Raw genomic sequence first — 18423 nt, 5'->3', positions numbered from 1 at the left:
TCTTCAATGTACCCCTTGTAAATTTATGGTTGTTTTCCAAATAAGGGAGACAAGAAAGAAAGAAACCACCCCTTTGCACAGTTTTAGTACCTGTCAGCTTTTTTCTCCTCACAAAAACCAAAGCATTTAGTTTTATCCTATAGTCAGGGAAAGCTGCAAGTCCTGGCAGCAAGATGGGTGTTTTGGTATCAATTCTGCTTTTCACTATTATACAGTATTCAAACAAAGCAAACAACCCCCAAACCAACAACCCTGAACAACTTCAATGGCCTCTTGTCTTCTCCAAACTCACGGAAGATTCTTAACACAATGGTAGAAATAGATTTCTTTTTTAGGAGGTACAGGAGGAAGACCATTAAAGCACTGCTTGGCCTAATTTTTCTTGGTGCACTGTGAATTTCTTCAAAGGAAAAGAGAATGCGTTATCTAAATAAAGCATCTTTTTCCAAGTCAGTTTTGTTCTTTGCTCTCTGAAGACAAACTTTTCTTCATTCTTGCAAAGAGGCAAAGCCTTTCTTTTGATATGAAGGAGACAACTGCCATACAATGTCATTTCCCCGATGAAGCGTGCAAGGAGTAGTGGAGGGAAAAGATTTAAAATGCACAGTGGAGCAATGCTCCAAGGGGAAATTACAAAGGGAAACAAAAGTAGCAGGAACATTTTGCAACAACTTTAAAATATTTCAGTCACACAATCTAGCTTTTCTTATGTAAATACTGTATCTTAAACATCCCCACCCACCTCTTTTTAGCTGAAAATGGCTATATTTCAACAAATGCAGCTAAATGAAAACTTATTTCTACGCTGGAAAAGCGAGATTCTTTCTGTTACTGGGTAAAGTTACTAGTGAAGATGAAGAGAACACACTAGTGCATTTCTACACTTTAAAAAAGAAGTAATGGATCTTGAGAGGTTCCTTAATGGAGTAAGGCTGAGATTCTGGAAAAGACAGAAGTCTCTACAGGTATCTAACTCTCCAATGCCCTTCTTTTGCTTTAAAAATACACAAGAGATATGCAACTTGAAGTAAGTTGAAATTGGTCCTTACCTACTAATATTTCAATACCATTACTTCCTGTAGCCTATATATCTTCTAAACTGTGGGGCTGTTCACTGTCTCAAATTGAGGTACAACCTATTTCATGTTACCCACCATGGACATCAATCTCAATTGTAGATCATGAAAGCATACTGCTGTACAACAGCTTTAAATCAAAAAGTAGGAAACTACTTCCAGTTTAGATGAAGAGTAGAAATTAAATAAAAGAAACATACTAGCTTTGGTCAGGACAGCAAGAAAACAACTGAAGTCTAAAAAAGATTGCTTCGGTACTCAGAAAGGCCTGAATGGCAGAACCTAATTCTGAAATTTCATCTGGCAAGTCAGTATCTTTCCCTTTCATCCACTCACGTAATGCTGCTCTTGGAACGGACACAGCTCTGCATCTCTGGAAAGGGCCCAGCAAGTGAAAAGACTCAGCACCATCCCTGGCAGAACTCAGTCCTTTCCTGATCCCTTGTCACAGCACTGAACTCAGCACACGTGAGCTAAAGCACTAATACTGAAAGGCCATATCCCATAAGAGTGAACATTCTACCCTGAGATTGGGTGCAGTGCACAGTACAGAGCTCCTCCATATATTATTCTGCTCTATGGTGGCTTGGAATGGAAAGTTTCTTTAGGGAGAAATAATCAGGTATTACTTCAGTCCTTAATTCTCACTCCACAGTGGGCCTCCTTTGAGTAAAGACTGCTGACTGTGACAAATTGTGCTGCATCAGTGCTGTAATATGAAGTGGAGTCCATTAAGAACTGAGCTGAGATCACCAAACTCATTTTGATTAACCTCCAGGTCACTAAACACATATAAATATGTTACACAGCAGCTGCTAAACATATTTATATATGCTTAAGGTCACAGCATCATCTGTTGGTTGTTGGAGTTAAGTCAAAAATCTTATGTTTCCTTCTGTGCTGCTTTTAGTAAAGGCATACCCAACATACTATTTAAGAAGCAGTTACCTCAAAGCATACTACCAGACTCCTACATCTCCCAATTCCCACCTTCATTTTTTCTGGGAGGAATATATAAAACCCAAGTCTTTTAAAGTCTGCTGTACACGTAGTGATATCTAATGGCAAATATTCAACTGACCACTATGAATTCTATAGGAGAACAAACCCAGTTAAGCATTCAGTTTTACAGTATTTACCACATAAACACCAATGGCTGGGATGACACAAGCAATAATTAGGAATAAGAGGAAGAAATTAAGAAAAGAAACACCTGTGTTGAATATAAGGAAAAAATGTCTTCGAGATGAGATGCAGTTACCCTCCAAGGCAATGAAGGAAAACCCAGTACCTGACACTTCTGCACAATGTCAACACATTACAAAATGTACTGGTTGGAGAAACCCTGCATTACGTATGAACTAGATAACCTGTCAGCTGTTTTCCAGCTCTTAACTCCTCCAATACTGTGATCCCAGATCACATATTTTTCCCCATTTAGAAGAAAAATCAGCTGTGCCAGTACAAATTTAGGATTATGCTATCAATTTAAACACTGTACTTAAGCCTACACATTCTTTTTTTCTGCTCTGCTGCTACAAGTAGATGTCCAAGTATACACCAAATGGAAGAGATTAAAAATGGGAAGGGGAGGGGGAATCTGCTTGCTTTCTGTGGTTTATTTACCCTGCTGACAATTTAGTAACTCACAGCACTTGCATAATGCCAGAGCCAGTTGTAACGCTCGAGGAAAGGGCTGCCACCCAGGGGAACCTAGACAGGCTGGAGGAATGTGCTGACAGGAACCTTATGAAAGTCAACAGGGACAAGTGCAAGGTCCTGCACCTGGGAAGGACGAGCCCGCTGCAGCACTGCCGACATGGGCCTGACTAGGGGAACAGCTTTGCTGAAAAGCCCCCGGGCATCTTGGGAGACAGGGAGCCAGTAGAGTGCCCTGGCAGCAAAGAGGGCCAACAACATCTTGGGATGTGTGAACAGGAGCAGAGGCAGGAGACAGAGGGAACAATCATCTCCTCTTTACTCTGCACTCATTAGACTCCATCTAGAGTATCGTGTCCACTTTGGATCCCCCAAGGATCTGTAAAGGAAAGATGATGACGATATATGGGAGTGAGCTTAGCAGAGGACCCCTTAGATGGTCAGGGTTTGAGCACTCACCCTGGAGGGGCTGAAGGACAAGGGGCTAGTTCAGCCTGGGGTAGAGACAGCTTTCAGGAGGAACCTAACAGCAGTTCTCAACACCAACAAGAAGGTCAGCAAGAGGATGAAACTAGGGTCTTCACAGTGGGGCATGGTGGGAGGATGAGACACAGCGGGCAAGAGTTAAAACCTGACCAGTTCAGACTGAGGTAAGGAAGCTCTTTTCCCAGTGAAAACAGTCAGGCACCAGAGGAGTTGTGCAATCTCTGTCTTTGCAGGTTTTCAAGACCCAACTGGATAAAGACCTAAGCTCTCAGCTGAGCTTGTTGAGAAGGAGGTTTGACCAGAGACCCCTCGAGGTTTCTTCCATCCTGAATGACTCTATGATCCTAAACAGTCACCTTCACTGTGCTGTTGATAGTCTGGTGTACTATTGGATCCAAAATACAAGTAGACAAATTCAAATCATTCCCTTTAAGAAGGTCCTGTTCTGCTCTTTTGTTTTCCTTCATTTGCAATCTACCCAAAGCTTAATCTGTGCTTAATCTCTTTTCTCTGCAAAACAAGTAGCATCAGATCTAATTGTGTCTTCTGAGCTAATGCAGAAGTCCACGTATTTAAAGAGATGACATGAGATCTGGTCATTGTTGAAAAGCAGAATAAAGAAATTGTAAGAAAGAAGATAGGCAATATGGGTGATCTCAGCTGCAAAGAAAGCATCTTTTACACTGAGATGTTTCCCTTTAGCTGGACCTGAAATGACCAGGAGGTTAGTGTGTTGTCTCCAACTGCTACACTCTGCAGCCCTTGTGTTTAACGCTTGCTGTTACGTGATTTTGTACCTCGTCAGCACTGCCATCTGATGAAGGTTTTTACTGTCATTTTCCTCAGATTTGAACAAATCTGAGCTAACTACAAAATTAAATTCAGATGTAGGTGTGTTTTTTAGCTATGGACAATGATAAAAGTGGATTATGCTTCTCAGCAGGACAAGGAATGAAAACACAACTTTTCCTATGGAAACATGTCAAAGCTCAGGTTTCTACTGCGTGCAGAGTGATCACAGTCCGTAACTTTCTGTGGATTTTGTGGCATGCATCTGACACTGTGCTCGCCTTTTGATCTAAATCTGTAACACTGGAGCAAAGCCATTCATACAGTCACAAAAAAATGATCCAGCTTCTGCAATGAAACCTGTGGCAACCTGAACACAGAGGCAAGTTGAGCACGGAAACACATAGGGAATAGAAGGGTTCAGAGGTGGAGGGTCTAGAAAGGCTGGAGGTGAAGACAGTTTGGGGCAGAAAAGATGGAAATGGAGGGGAGAGTAGATGGAAATGAAGAATGAACAAGTGCTGGGAGCATTCTCACAAAATGCCAAAGGCTTTTAGGGGCTGGAGGAGCAGGGAGGAACATAAAGAGAGATGCTACCTTCAAGGTGAACACAAGGAATGTCCTTCCAGTGGGAACATGGAGCTTTTCAGCCAGGTCTGCTGAAAGAAGGGAGAGGATCACAGGGAAGCCTCAAAAGCAGGGTGCTGTGAGGCACTGACAGGCTCCAAGGAAGCCACCCTGGCCAGGAGCTGGGCGAGCCCCAGTCCAGCAGCATGGCACAGCAGGGTGATGCTGAAAGAGGAGTGCTGCAATGACGGGAGCCAGGATGGGTCATTCAGCCCAGGGAGGGAAGAGCTGCCATCGAGTCACACCTCACTCATCTTGGTGACCGCAAGCTTGCACCAATTATTATTTAGGCACGTCTGCATTATGCTTCCTGACACTTGCCACAGCACTCATGTAACGCAGGGATTTCTCCCAGTTACCCTTGGCACTGGAGCTGAAAAACTACCCTGTTAGTGTGGCCTGGCCACCTGAGCAATTGGCTGGAGAAGAAAAGCCATGAGCTTCCAAGCTCATGGAAGTTTGCCATTTCTGCTCCAGATCTTTAACCTACATCAGTTTTGCAGCGAGTGCACTGCAGCACCTCAGGGGAGTAATTTGTGTAAACATTTTAAAAGGAACATTTTATTTTTTTTTAATGCTGACACACTGCTAAGGTGGCTCCTTGATTACAAACTGTGAAAATGACTGTGCTAGGCTGCACTCACAAATCACAGTGTACTGACCAAATTGCCCTGCGCTTATCTGTGCCAGGTCTGCAGCATGACAGTATTTCCTCTCTCTTTTAAATGTCAAAGTATGATTTGGGGGGTTGTTATTTAAACACACTGACCTGCACAATAACCAGAAGTACTTTATTTAAATCTGTCTTGAGCTGGGACTAGCCTTAAGCGCTTATAATCTGTCATACTTTGACACCAAATGGGTTATTATAATGAGAGTAATTCAGGAGTGAGACCTGTGAATGCTTTCTCCCTGGAGAATTTACACATAAACATGTGCAGGCAGATACATATGCTCTTTTGTTATAGATTTTTCTTCTCACTACATTATGGGCTTCCTTGGAGAAGTGAAAACATTTCTGTTGTCAGGGGATATGGGAGAACTGGAGGAAAGAGAAGGGGGAAAGGGAAAATAAACCCCAGCATTGCTTACTCTGCTCTAACTGGAAGTTCACTTGTATGTCAGCGCTGTTAGCAAAGGCCAAGACACATGAAACCTGAATATTCGCTTAAGCAGATATAAAATGGCATTAAGGGCAGTTCCCATGTAAATAAAACAAGTTTAACATCACTATATCTGAAAGAAAAGAATCCCCCTCTTGTCACCTGCTACTGTAAGTGTACTAGCCTGGATTTACATTTCCTCTGTTCAGTGGGGAAGCTCGCAACTCACGATAACAGAGTTTTAAAAAGCAACCACAAAAGCTGGTGGTGTGACAGGTGCCAGGTCTGCCATGAGAGTTTTTCAATTTTTCAGCTTAGAAGGAAAAATAAAATGTTTTACTTGTGTGTGTGTGCATGCACGAAAAGGGGAGGCCAAACCTCTGAAATTAACCGACACTGACAAAACACTAGGAAACATAAATGAAAAAGCATCCAGACTTGTACTGGGGTGAGTGTTCGTGTTTGCTCACATCAGGCACACAGACCCAACACCAAACTGCTCTTCCCAACATTCAGGCCTAAATGGCAATGCTACTAATGGGGAGTAAATTCCTAGCATCACAATTATGTGACAGTGCACATCACCTTGTAATCTACTGCAATTTGACTGATCACACTGCCTGCTTTCGTTATTTGGCTGATCTAAAAATTTCTGTGCAAGATACTTTTTGGAAGAATAACAAACAGCCTTTCTAAATATTTTCTTTTTCTTCTGATTATGCAGATACTTGTGTCTTTAGCATCATCACCATCACTTAGATTTCACTAAGAAACAACCAAGGAGGGAAAAGAAACTTAAAAATAAGTTGTTCCCACCAGGCTGATTCAATGCTTAGCCCCTCAGAAAAGCAGCCACAAAAACTTACTGTTTACATGCTATTGTAAACCACACTAACCATAATTCCAGTGAAAACATCTCCCTGATGGGCTACCTACTTGGTTGTCATTTAAAGCCCAATAAAATGTAGGAGCGTCACACTACATCACACACTGGAAGAGCAATGTAAGAGGCACATGAGTATTCATGAGCATTGATGCTAATAACAACACAACTACACAGCATTTCGTACTGCAGAATGCATGCTGAGATCAGAATAAATCTCCCTATCCCATTTTACAGATAACAAAAAACTGAGGAAGAGATCCAAGAATAATAATGAAGAATTCAACAAAGTAGTTGAATACAGTGAACACTGCACAAGACTGCAGAAAAATAAATCCTTAACTTCATTTGATCCTAATGATACAAGGGTGTGTGACTGAAAACCAAGAAGGATATTTAGTGAAATACCATTAGTTTGTTTATTTTTTAGGTTGCGGTGATTTAATTTTGTTTTTATAAAGCTCCTATTGTGTTAATGGAAGGTATTTTTTCTCTGACTTTCATGGTGACCACAGCATTTGGTCACCAGTCTTCAAACCCACAAGGATTCCATGAAATGGCTTTATTGCACAGCATTTCTACAAGTGCAACCAGACCTCTGTACCTGAATTTATTTGTGTAAGAACAAACTAAGCCCTTTGTACTCAGTGCAACCTCTACTGGATAAATACAAAATAATGTTGTGTGACAGAAAACACTGGGCTACTGAAAAGTAGGCCAAGTCAAATGGCTTGTAATACCACTGAAGCTCTACTCTTAGTGACCTCTGCTTACCTTCCTGACAATGTGGATTTAAACAGCAGCTCTAACAGCAGCTGTTTGCGCACTGCCCCTATCAGACATAATATCTGAGCACTGAGGAGTTACATTTCTTAGCCCAAGTGGAGTGCGTGATAGGTGAAAGAGTGCTGCAGTAATCTGTCTGGCAAGCAGGAGAATGCATGAATTGGGTTTGTAGCGAAAAAAGAAATTTGCCCTGTATGGCATGATGCTGTCAATCTGAACTGGAATGCCAAGAAGGGTGATTTTAGCTTGGTGTGACTTGATATCAAAACGGGAATGACTCATATGACTCGCTCACTATGCACTTTCTATTTTTGTGCATGTTTATAAATAGCTGTATTAAAAAGTCGGAAGGTCCTATGAACTCTCTCCCAGAATGATCACTTGTAAGTGCGGAAGAGTCTGTTCCCAACTTATGAACAGCGGGGAGGTCACCAAGGCATGGTGCTAAAAAGCTACAGGAAGATAAGGACATACTGCATGTTTCACTGATGCAATGTCCTAAGGTAGGGCACTGCCTTGGAAGAGGCTCAACCCCTAAGCTCTGTCCTCCTCCACCTGCGGATGGGGATCTCCTGCTGCCTTTCACCAAGGTCTTGCCATGTTCAGTCACGTCCCCACACCATTTCTGAGCACCGCTGCAGTTCCATGGAGCTCACTGTGCTGGCAACCGACTGAAAATCTAACAACATCTGGATTGTTTCATGCCAGCTCTTCAGTGTATCTTTTCATAGTAAAATGTCATTTGGCTGACAGCACACTGAATGCAACTGTGCATGTGCAGCAGCATGGCCAGGAAGTTCTTCAGAGGGATTTCCCAACAGACACATATTCTCTTACCTATCTTTGCCCAATAGCCTGAAGCTGTTAATATGTTTATCACTATTATGACTACCATTATTACCATCAGTCTCGGCACTCTGGCACTCCAGACAGTTTCGTAAGAGCAATGCGGTGCATTGGTCAGCATGGTTTCAGCTGGCTCTTTTCTTCATCTTTGGCTCAGAGGATGCCTGAAACCTACTGTGACAACTGCAACAGGTATACAATGTGTTAGCGGGACTGCGGGCCACCACTGAAAAAATCTTGTTGCTGTTATGTTACTATTTAATACGATTCTTGCAAGGTTACTTAGATGTCTAGTAACAATCAGAATTTTAAACCCAAGTTTCAAGATCAAAAGGGCCAGACTGGAAAATACTGCATAGAAATTGGCAGGCTCTAGGATGTAAAACACCTAAAGAATTCTGGGTTTTATTTATATTATTATTCCTTTCTTAAAAAATGTATTCCCCATTTCTGCCTTGTTCTTTTTCCTTTTGACATTTTAATCACATAGAGCAGTCATGGAATTAGCTTTCTTCATGAGTCCTATTAAATAGATGGCTATTTTCCTGGGGTTTGGGATTGTTTTGCTGCTCTTATTGTGGGGGTGGGTGTGGTTTTTTTTCCTTTTTTTGTGACTAATGTTGTGATTTAAACTAGTAGATCTTCCAGCTAATAGGCAAAAAGAGAGGCAGTGTGAAAATCCATTTTCTTGCCACCCAAGAAAGAATACTCAATCTAAAGTCCTCCCTTTTTCTTTAGTATTATACAGTAACAATTAAAGAAGTATTGCATTCTTAATGCCCTAAAGATCACCTTTTGAGGTACAGAATTTCTATGTAACATCTGACTCAGAGGCGGAATGTTAATACACTACACAGAGTCCTACACTGCAGCTTGGCGTCAAAATCATGAACACTTCTGTAGAGGGCAACAGCTCTCCTAAATAACCAAATCAAGCCAAAAATAATCCTGACACAATAATAACTGAATTAGAAGTGTCCCTAAGATGAACAAAAATTCTTATTCATGACTCCGAAAATCACCCTTCCTTCCCAACATGCTCCTGCTTTCACAACTTAAGAATGGTTAGTCTCTGAAGGAGGAAAGGAGTAGGACTCTCGAGGTCTGTGGTGAATCTCTAAAGGCATGAACAACACACAGCAGTCTACTTGATTGATGAGCAACAAAGAAAGGAAAAAATGCCTCCCCAGATCGCTGGTTGCCTGCACCAGCTCTGCAGCATGGTGACATCCAGGGCTCCAGAATGACGGATTTACCTTTTAGTAAAACAAAATTCCAGATAAAAGTATATTTTTCTTAGTCTCCTACAAGAAATGGCTTCGGGTAGCTCAGCATGTAAACTTTCTTCCAATCCTTACATGATTTTATCAGCAATTTTGAGCTGATCTACAAAATGCATCCCCATCAAAAAAAAAAAAAAAATCACAAAGTATGACTGCCAGATCTCCCTTTACTATAATAAATACATATAATCTAAGCTGTACTTCACCCTTCCTAATACACTGTAGAAAAGCCATATATGGTTCTCCTTCAAAAAGCAAAACATAAGGAAAAGGAAGTGCCATCTCAAAAAAAAAGAACAAAAAAACCAGTTTGACATAACTATTTCTCATGAAGCAGGAAGAAGCATGGGTCCTTTTGAAGAAAAGGATGTCAATACTGGTTAATATCTCCCTTAGAAATTCCAGTTACACAGAGCATTAATACTTGAAATTTTAACCCCTCAAATCACACAGAAACTTGGCTCAGAGAGAAAATATTCCACCTGTTACTGAAACGCTGCCAGCCTCAGGTGCAGCAAGCACAGCAGCTATTTGGAGTTCACAGAAACACTATGCAGCCATTTAGGTCAAGAAGCAATACCACTTGATCCAGCTGAAACCATACGTGTTTTTTTTTCTGTATTTTGGAAGCCAAAAGTAGTTTCATGAACTAAATGTACTGCCTGGATATTCAAACAGTGCAAACAGAAGGCAAAGCAGGGTGATCTCTCAGGATTCCTAAAGGAAATCCGAAGTCTGGGCATGCTGGGAGGAGCAGGGTGGAGACAAAATGAGGAGACACCTTGAGACTGGAGAATTGTGAATGGCCTGAATTCAAAACAGGAGCAACTCCTTCCCTGTGACTGAATATTGAACAAAAGACCCGTCAAGAACAGCAGTTCTGCTATGAGCTTATTTCAAAGGCAACAGATAACGTACCCCTGCACTGGCTCCAATTATGGCTACCAGTCCTATCCTAGCCTAGTTTACTTCAGGGATTTCACAGTTGGCAGCCTTTCATCTGGAAGCAGCCTGGTTTGAATAAGCAAAGAAACTTGAATGAGTACTTAACCTTCCTGCACTCCACTGCACTTCCCAGCAGAGAAGAACACCTCCACGCTTAAGGGGAAAAGGGAAAACAATGGGAAATACATACTCTCTCCAGGGATTAAAGACTGTAGTTTTACTGTAGCACTTCAAGTCTTCTGCTACATAACCACAGCTTTTAAAATCACAATTAGAATTTTAAACCCAAGTTTCAAGATCAAAAGGGCCAGATTAGAAAATACTGCATAGAAATTGACAGGCTCTAGGATGTAAAACACCTAAAAGAGTTCTGGGTTTTATTTATACTATTATTCTTTTTTAAAAATTTATTCCCCATTTCTGCCTCGTTCTTTTTCCTTTTGACATTTTAATGCACCATGTCCATTACTATATTTCCTCACCAGTACCTTCTAGTCCATCAGCAGTGCTACATTACCCTGCTGTTGGAGAAAATAATACAGAAGAAGTGCTTTGCTGGCACCAGCAACATGGAGTATGAATTATACATATGTAGCAGGGGAGAAATGCTGATGGAAGGTTTGTCTGCCTGGATGTGCGGAAGTGTGCATATGCATGTATACACACTCACAGACTAAAAAGAAGATACCTAGAATGCACATTTCAAATGTATTTACACAAATTGTAACTGTTTCTCTGTACAACGGAAATTCTCTAGTATCAGTCAGCTTGTATAGATCAGTTTTAGGGCTGAATGAAAACTTACCTAAATTCTTCTGACCTCACCACAATGAAGCTGTGGTATCTAACCAGCTGCTAAGCAGTTCAGAACCAGAACCCCACTCTAGAGTGCCTAGAAGTATGTCAAAGCAATGCAACACCCACATTACTATAGCGATTGAACACCATTTCCCAGGTGGCATGGGGATCAGTGGACAATAATGTAAATATCCACTTCAATTTAGAAACCCAATGACCAGGATTTAAAATGGCCAGAGGCTGTAAATAGCTAAGCTGGATCCCAATTCTTCAGTTTAATAAACTACTATGTCTAAATTGCCCACTCTGAAATCAATGACACTGAATTCTAAATTAATTCAATCTATAAAAAAAAATTGCTTTAATTTACAAAACTGCAACATGCAATTCCGAGAATCATATTAAGGTACAGTATACCGAGGTCAAAGACGCTGCCTTCAAAGCTAGGATTGCTCCTCATGTAGACACACCGAAAATCATTTTACAGTAATTAGTTCAGGTATCGATAACTGTAGTTACACCAGCAAGAGGCTCATTTTAGCATCCAGCTGGATGTGTACTTTACAGCCACATAGTACTAAACTACATCTTCCGAAGGCCACGCTGCTAACAGTACATAAAGCCAGGTATTTCACAACTATGTTTTTACCTTTCCATATACTACAGTCACACCATCAACTGCTAAGATAACATGCTCAGAATGACACTCACTGTGAGCACGGCAGATGCTGAAAATGATGATGAGCATCTAGCTCTAAAAACATCTGTTGACTTCAGGTGTTAACCTAATAATCAATTTTCAAAAGTGTATACTGGACACTTACTGTAGGAAACAAAAGCTCACAGAGAGTGAAACATAGCCCTGAAAAATTTCAAGTTGGGCATGTATGAACTGAGGAACTCAAAACTGGCTGGTACTAGAAGATACTGCCTAAACCTGCTGCCTTTCATATCAGTGAGGAATATGCTACCTCATTTATTTAAATGGTTTGCTTTTACTGCAGGCTTACCGTGTTGTAGGTCTGTACACACATACTTACCTATCACTTGCATTGTAAGAACTACAGTGTGACAAAAGACTTGTTCTTTTTTGGAGCCACCTGGTCCTCAGAGGCCTCCACTGGGTTCTAACCTTCAGGAGCAGAACCTAGCAGTGGCTATATTAGGTCTTCAACATACAGTCCTTATCAGTCAATAGGTGTGCTGAGACCAAGACAGATATAAAAAGGCAAACATGGTTTTGCAGTTCCTTCACACTCCCTTCCTGAAAATAAGCAGAATTACTATGCAAGGTATTAGAATTATTTAGCATTGCCTGCTGTAAACTGTTACCCAGAACCTGCTTAAGCATCTTGGGTACCCTGAAACCACAGATAGTGCTGGTTTAATGAAGAGGTCTTAAAAACGCCTTTCTTTTCTTTAGTGTCACATGCTATATATCATCTGGGAAACACTGGACCTGTGTGCAAAAGGAAGACTGTAACATCTTAAGATTTTATGTTACAGCGAAGATATGTAGCTGTAGAAATTAATCTAAGCTTAACATAGAGTAGGCCTCAAGGTGAGCGCAAAGGCTAATTCTAATGGTGTAAACCTAGTATCTTCCACAGCCACACTTTTATTTATATGATTTTATCTTCTCTAATTAAAAGAATGGTGGTCTGCACTGAGGATGATACCTAGGTATAACTGGCTGACACTCAGATCCTCATCATCCAGCTCTGGTTAACGAACATTGATTTTCTGCCCCAGTGGAAGTGATTTTATTCTAATGTATGCCATTTAAATTCATTTTACACAGCTGCTTAGTGTGGCTTGGCAAGGCAGAGGCAAAACAGCTTTCAATGTCTAAATGAGACTCCAGAGCTGGTAAAGGACAGATCCTGTGGATTAACAGCTGAAGATAAATTTCTGTTCCTTATTGACACTCGGTTACTGATTCAACAAATTGACCTTGAAGAGGATCACAACCGAATTGTACAGAAATACTGCTGGGTAATCATGACTCTGACACAACCATTTCGTTTTCTTTGTAGGTCTACAGAGAAGTGTGTTTTATAGTAATAAATATCCAACAGATTTTGAACCCCACAGCAGAATCTTAGAAACTCAAGACATTCAAGGAAGAAGGCTGGACACTATTCATGCAATTTGGCATTGAAAGAGTGGATGTCTTTCCAGTCAGATGAAATAGTATGGTGTGAGTGTTCTCCCATTTCAATAATTTCTGCTTTTTGAACAGGACAACCAGTAGACTTGCATTCTATTTTTTTTTGTTTGTACTTTTTCATATGCACATACATAAATGATAAAGAAAAAATCCAAACAAAAGCAGCTAGAGAAAACTGGTAATTAAAACTAGTTAATAAGCATAAAGGCAGCAGTAATTTGGGTATTATAGTTTTCCTATGCAGGTAACAACTGAAATAACATGATGGCTGGGAAATGCATGAAACCTGAATCTCAGGTGAAGCTGGACTTGGTTGTCAGGGAGAAACAGGCTGGGAGGCACGGTAGATACATACTCCCAGTGTTTTACAATACAGTTACAGAAACCACAGTGTGAAGGAGTGGTGAGAGAAGAGTGGCTGCATTTCAGGTGAATGTTTTGCACTGGATACTTGGTGCTCCTAAAAATTACACTAGCAACTAACTGGAATTTTTCAAACACATGCATGCTCAATTACAGTGTAACAGAACTTTCTTGAAGATGCCACTAAGAAACCCTGCCATCATTCCTGCAGTACACCACCTCTCAGAATGGGAGCATACTCTGGGGGTTGCAGCTCACTGCCCAGGCAGCAATGACAATACCAGTACAAGGTCAGACAATGGGGTTGTACAGCACCACTGTGAGACAACACCACCAACAATGAGGGGAGAAAGACAATTCCTGTAAAAGGGGGAGAAGGGATGATTCCTTCTCAGTGACAAATTTCTTCATTTCCCACTCAGGCAGGAAATGGAGCCAATCCAAAAGCCATGCAGGTATGACAGTGTGACATGCAGATTTGCATCCTATTTTAACAGTGGCATTAGTAAAAAGGAAACAAGAACTTTCAATCTCCTCTATGATGAAAGTACTTGTGTATATTTCACATGATTTTTATATTCCTTCAGCAGCCAGATGGCATGTTCATTAACAAAAAAAACCCAACAAGGTCTAGTTTACATTGCTACCTACCCATACTGGTCAGGCTGGTGCATCAAGGGAGCCTGAGTGCTGCCATAGCTGGGGTGCTGTGAAGAAAACACAGGGCATCTGCCAGCCCCAGACTGGCTGGGATAAGCAGGCACCTAATGTATGGTGGCCTAAAGCAGAACAAAAGAACAGCCTCTTTGGATTTGCTCTGTATCACAAATACGAATCACTGTCAAGTACATTCCTTCACTATGCAAGTATGGAAGACTTGCAGGAATAGGCAAAAACCATTACGCTTTCACCCCTACAGCTTACTTGAGATCAAAGAGGAAAAGAGCGTGCTTGCAGCCCCCTGGCATCAGAGGGGTGTGACAGGTTTCTCTCAATTTGCAGTTTATAAATAGCCCTTTTGCCAGTATTTGCAATAGAGATTTGATGACTGCTCAGCCATTCCACAGGTGCTGGGGCACTGGAATGGACAGTATGCGATGGAAAGGCCCTGTAATGCTGCAGTTTTGCCTAGGCAAAACTAGAAACCAAAAGCATTGTTACAAAACCGACTTGGGAGGAAGGTGTGAGACGGAAATGGTAATTATCTAACCTAGTTTTTGATCAAATGGCACACACTATGTCCAAGGTGTAAGCTGAATCAAAACTAAATACATTCCACTTAACACAAAGTCTTTTCTTGCTGTCAAGACCAGTAAACAGAAGCTTTTCCTTTTATTATGAATATAAAGAAAGTATTCCTGCAGCTGCAGTGATGGCCCATTGATTCCTTTGTGCCTGTCCCATCAGTTAATAGCCTAAACCAGACAGTAGCCGACTTTTGTAAATCTTACTAGACAGGTCTGTTTAAACAACCAACACAAGTAAGAGAATGCTGTTTCACAGGTATCTGCTGGAGTACCATCTATTTTAAGGAAGGAGGGTTCTATTTTACTGAACAAGAACATGCAGTACACTAGATTTACTGTTACTGTTTTAGAAGTTTGCTACTGCTTATCACCAGAAGCCACCTGCCTTCCAACCTCACAGAACAGAGAAGCAACAGGGACGCATTACCTTCCTATTTCTAGTTTTACATTGTATCTTGGAATTAGAGCAACTCTAGCATCTGCAAACACTTGTCTTGAATGATAAATACCTGTATGCACATACGTGCATCTGTGTATGCATATGCTTCAATAAATGGAAGATGCCTAATATATACACACAAACATGCTCACCAGAATAGTGCAAGCAGCTTCATGTAATTTTCAAATGTAATGGAAGTTCTTGTAACAGATAAAGATAACAAACACATCAGGAGTTATTTAAGTCCAAAGAAAAGTGGAAAATACTTCATCTGAAAAATTCCCAGAAAATATGATTTCATTGCAAGTATTCAGGCATCTTAAGAGTAACCATGGCCAGCAAAGTGTCTTTGCCAAAAACCCATAAACAAATGGCAACACGCAGTTATGTGCCCAAAGGGGAGACAAGATGATGGCTCCAATCTCTACGAGCCTTTGTATAAGTTCTCTCTTATGGATGCATAAGTGGCAGTTATCAACTCCAGGTAACTAGAGATTGCTTTTAGGCCTCCCTCTGCCTTTCCACTCCAGCTGCTCCCCTCAGCCTGCCCTCCTCTTCCGCTCTGCATGCCATCCCATAGAAGAGAACTGCCATTAGCACTGCTGCTCACAATGTGAGCAGTAAATGCAAGATCTGATGGGCAGCTTCATCAGCTTCCCTACTCTCTGTCAAGCACTTGGCAAGTAGCCAGGGATACGTTTGCCCTCTCCCTACTGGAGACAGAAAATATATATCCAGGTAATCAATTTTAAGTTGCAGATGGGTTGTTTTCAACTCCTAATTCACTGCAAACCTGTGCCTTTTCCTGAAGCCTACAGTGCCAAGAACAAAACTGGAAGTGGTTATCATCTCCACTGTCACAGTTGCTTTTTGAGAGGATAATTCAAACACATGATAGCATGTTTTCCCCTTACACTGAAGAAAAAGTATTCTTCCCACACCTTATCTCCTCCCAGAGATAAGGACACTGATACAACATGTATAAATGCATATGCTGACACCTCTATAGGGCCATTACTTCAGAAATGTCAAGAAAAAACAGTCCTACTCATTTAAGCTCCTTTCACGTGGATGCATACCTGCTCTGAGCGGAGTTTGCAGCAGCCTGCATCACTGCAGCAGCTGCCTCCTGTGCCTTACGGTTCACAGTTGGCATGGGTGGGCCCATCCCTGGGCCCCCCTGCTGAGACATGCCAGGAGAATTGGGGGTCATACTGCTCATGTTTCCAGGAAATGGTCTGCTTTGCATCCCAGCTGATGGCATCCGTCCCAGGGGCATGGTACCACAAGGCTGGCTTGGCCCCTGTCCATGCATCTGACTGTTGGCATTTATACCCATGCCGGGTCCTGGGCCACTGTAACTTGTGTTGGGCACGCCGCTGTATGTTGGTGGTCTGGAGTAGTTTCCTGCACAAAATGGTAAAAAACACAGAGAAAAACATCATACTTTTGAGTAAATGTATCTATTGAGGAAGCAAGCAGCTGCAGAACTTATACATGTGAACTAAAGTGAACCCCGCTGGCCTCAAAAGGCAGAACAACTTTTTCATCATGAGGACAGACAGTGGAACAAGCTGCCCAAAGAGCTTGTGCAGACTCCCTCCTTAGTGATTTTCAAGACCCAGTTGGATAATGTCAGGAGCAACCTGTTCTGATCTTCTCTCTGACCCTAATTTGAATACAAGGTCAGCCAAGAACAATTCCTGAGCACCCTAACAACCTGAATGACCATATGAACCTGATTTTCATGTACTCTTAAACATTTTCTACCTATTACGTATCATGGGATGAAAGACAGAAAAGCACAGCCTCCAGAGGGTTAACAACAGAGTTAACAGGGTTAGCAGAGTACAAAACCGCCTTATGCAGTAAAGAGATACATGGCATGTAAGAAACCCATTACATAAGCCCAAGGGAGCATCTTGTTTTTGTAATTTTATGTTCTCATTCTTCATCTTCCTGCAATTTCAGCAACAGGCTATTCTCACTGGCTTCTTGCTCCTAACCGCTCTGCCCATTTGTGTCAGAGGTGCTTTGGCATGGACCAGTGAGGATGGACGCCAGGCCCCAAGAAACATTTCTACTCCTTCCTGCCCTACCCTACCTTCCTGGTAAATTCAAGGTTTGACTATGCCAGCAGAAGGGGTGGTAGCTTACAGCACACCTCCTCTGGGAAAACTAGTATTCCCGGAGTAATCAGCAGTATTACAAAGATGCTAATATGAACAGCTGCCTTATGAGGGATGGCATGAAAATGTGGCTGACCCCAATCTATGTTGTCACTGGAGCGAACTGCTCCACTTGCAGCAGCTTAACTCATTTAAGTGCCGATCTCCCTATCTTTGAAAGGTCAAGAAGGGAGTGTACGCTACTTAGTGTTAGAAACCAACCCAAGCAGCATGAGAAAGAAGAAGGAAAAAAAACCCAGTAAAGATATGATAGAAAGTATTTTAGGAAATGGATCACATTACACTACTTCAGTCATCAGTTTTGACTTGTCTTTATTTCCATCTCATGCAGATTAGTGGAAACACAGCCTGTTCCCTCCCTGTGGGATGCCACAGAGCAGAGTTTCCTGACTACTCTCAGATATTCCCACGGTTGTTCAAAGGCAGCAGCCCTTGGACTCTTTCTCTGAACATGGAGATCAGCCACGTCTCTCCTCAAGCCTCAGCTACCAGGCAGTGGAGCTGGTGGCATGCAACTCCTGTTTGTATTTAAAATAAATATATTCATCCACCATGTGAATGCACATATAATTAATTCATACCGTCCTGCTCCTGTGCTTTGGCTAACTCTCCTCTCCTCCCTACCCAGTAACCAGCTCACTCTGCTGCAAGTTCTCCTCAGCAAGAACACGTAAGACCTACGCTTTGCAAGGAAATGAAGCAACAATTCTATTCTGTGTCAGAAACCAAGTTCC

General features: G+C 41.7%; 1 protein-coding gene across 10 annotated transcripts in view; it reads right to left on the bottom strand.

Moving 5' to 3' along the window:
• The window catches only part of ARID1B (AT-rich interaction domain 1B), a 331009-nt gene that overhangs the window by 43700 nt on the left and 268886 nt on the right, over positions 1–18423 (bottom strand). For all 10 annotated transcript variants that reach the window (XM_061378216.1, XM_061378224.1, XM_061378217.1 and 7 more), the window contains one exon: positions 16580–16907. In XM_061378216.1, coding sequence (XP_061234200.1) covers positions 16580–16907 — 328 coding nt within the window. The remainder of the gene's footprint in view (positions 1–16579; positions 16908–18423) is intronic.

The sequence above is a fragment of the Neopsephotus bourkii genome, unplaced genomic scaffold (genome assembly GCF_033783945.1).
Source record: "Neopsephotus bourkii isolate Nb327-2 ecotype Australia unplaced genomic scaffold, CSIRO-AGI_Nbou_v1 NB_1765, whole genome shotgun sequence".
In the NCBI taxonomy this organism is placed as follows: Eukaryota; Metazoa; Chordata; class Aves; order Psittaciformes; family Psittacidae; genus Neopsephotus; species Neopsephotus bourkii.
Note: the sequence above shows the minus strand (reverse complement) of the source record. Positions and strands in the feature narration are given on the sequence as shown.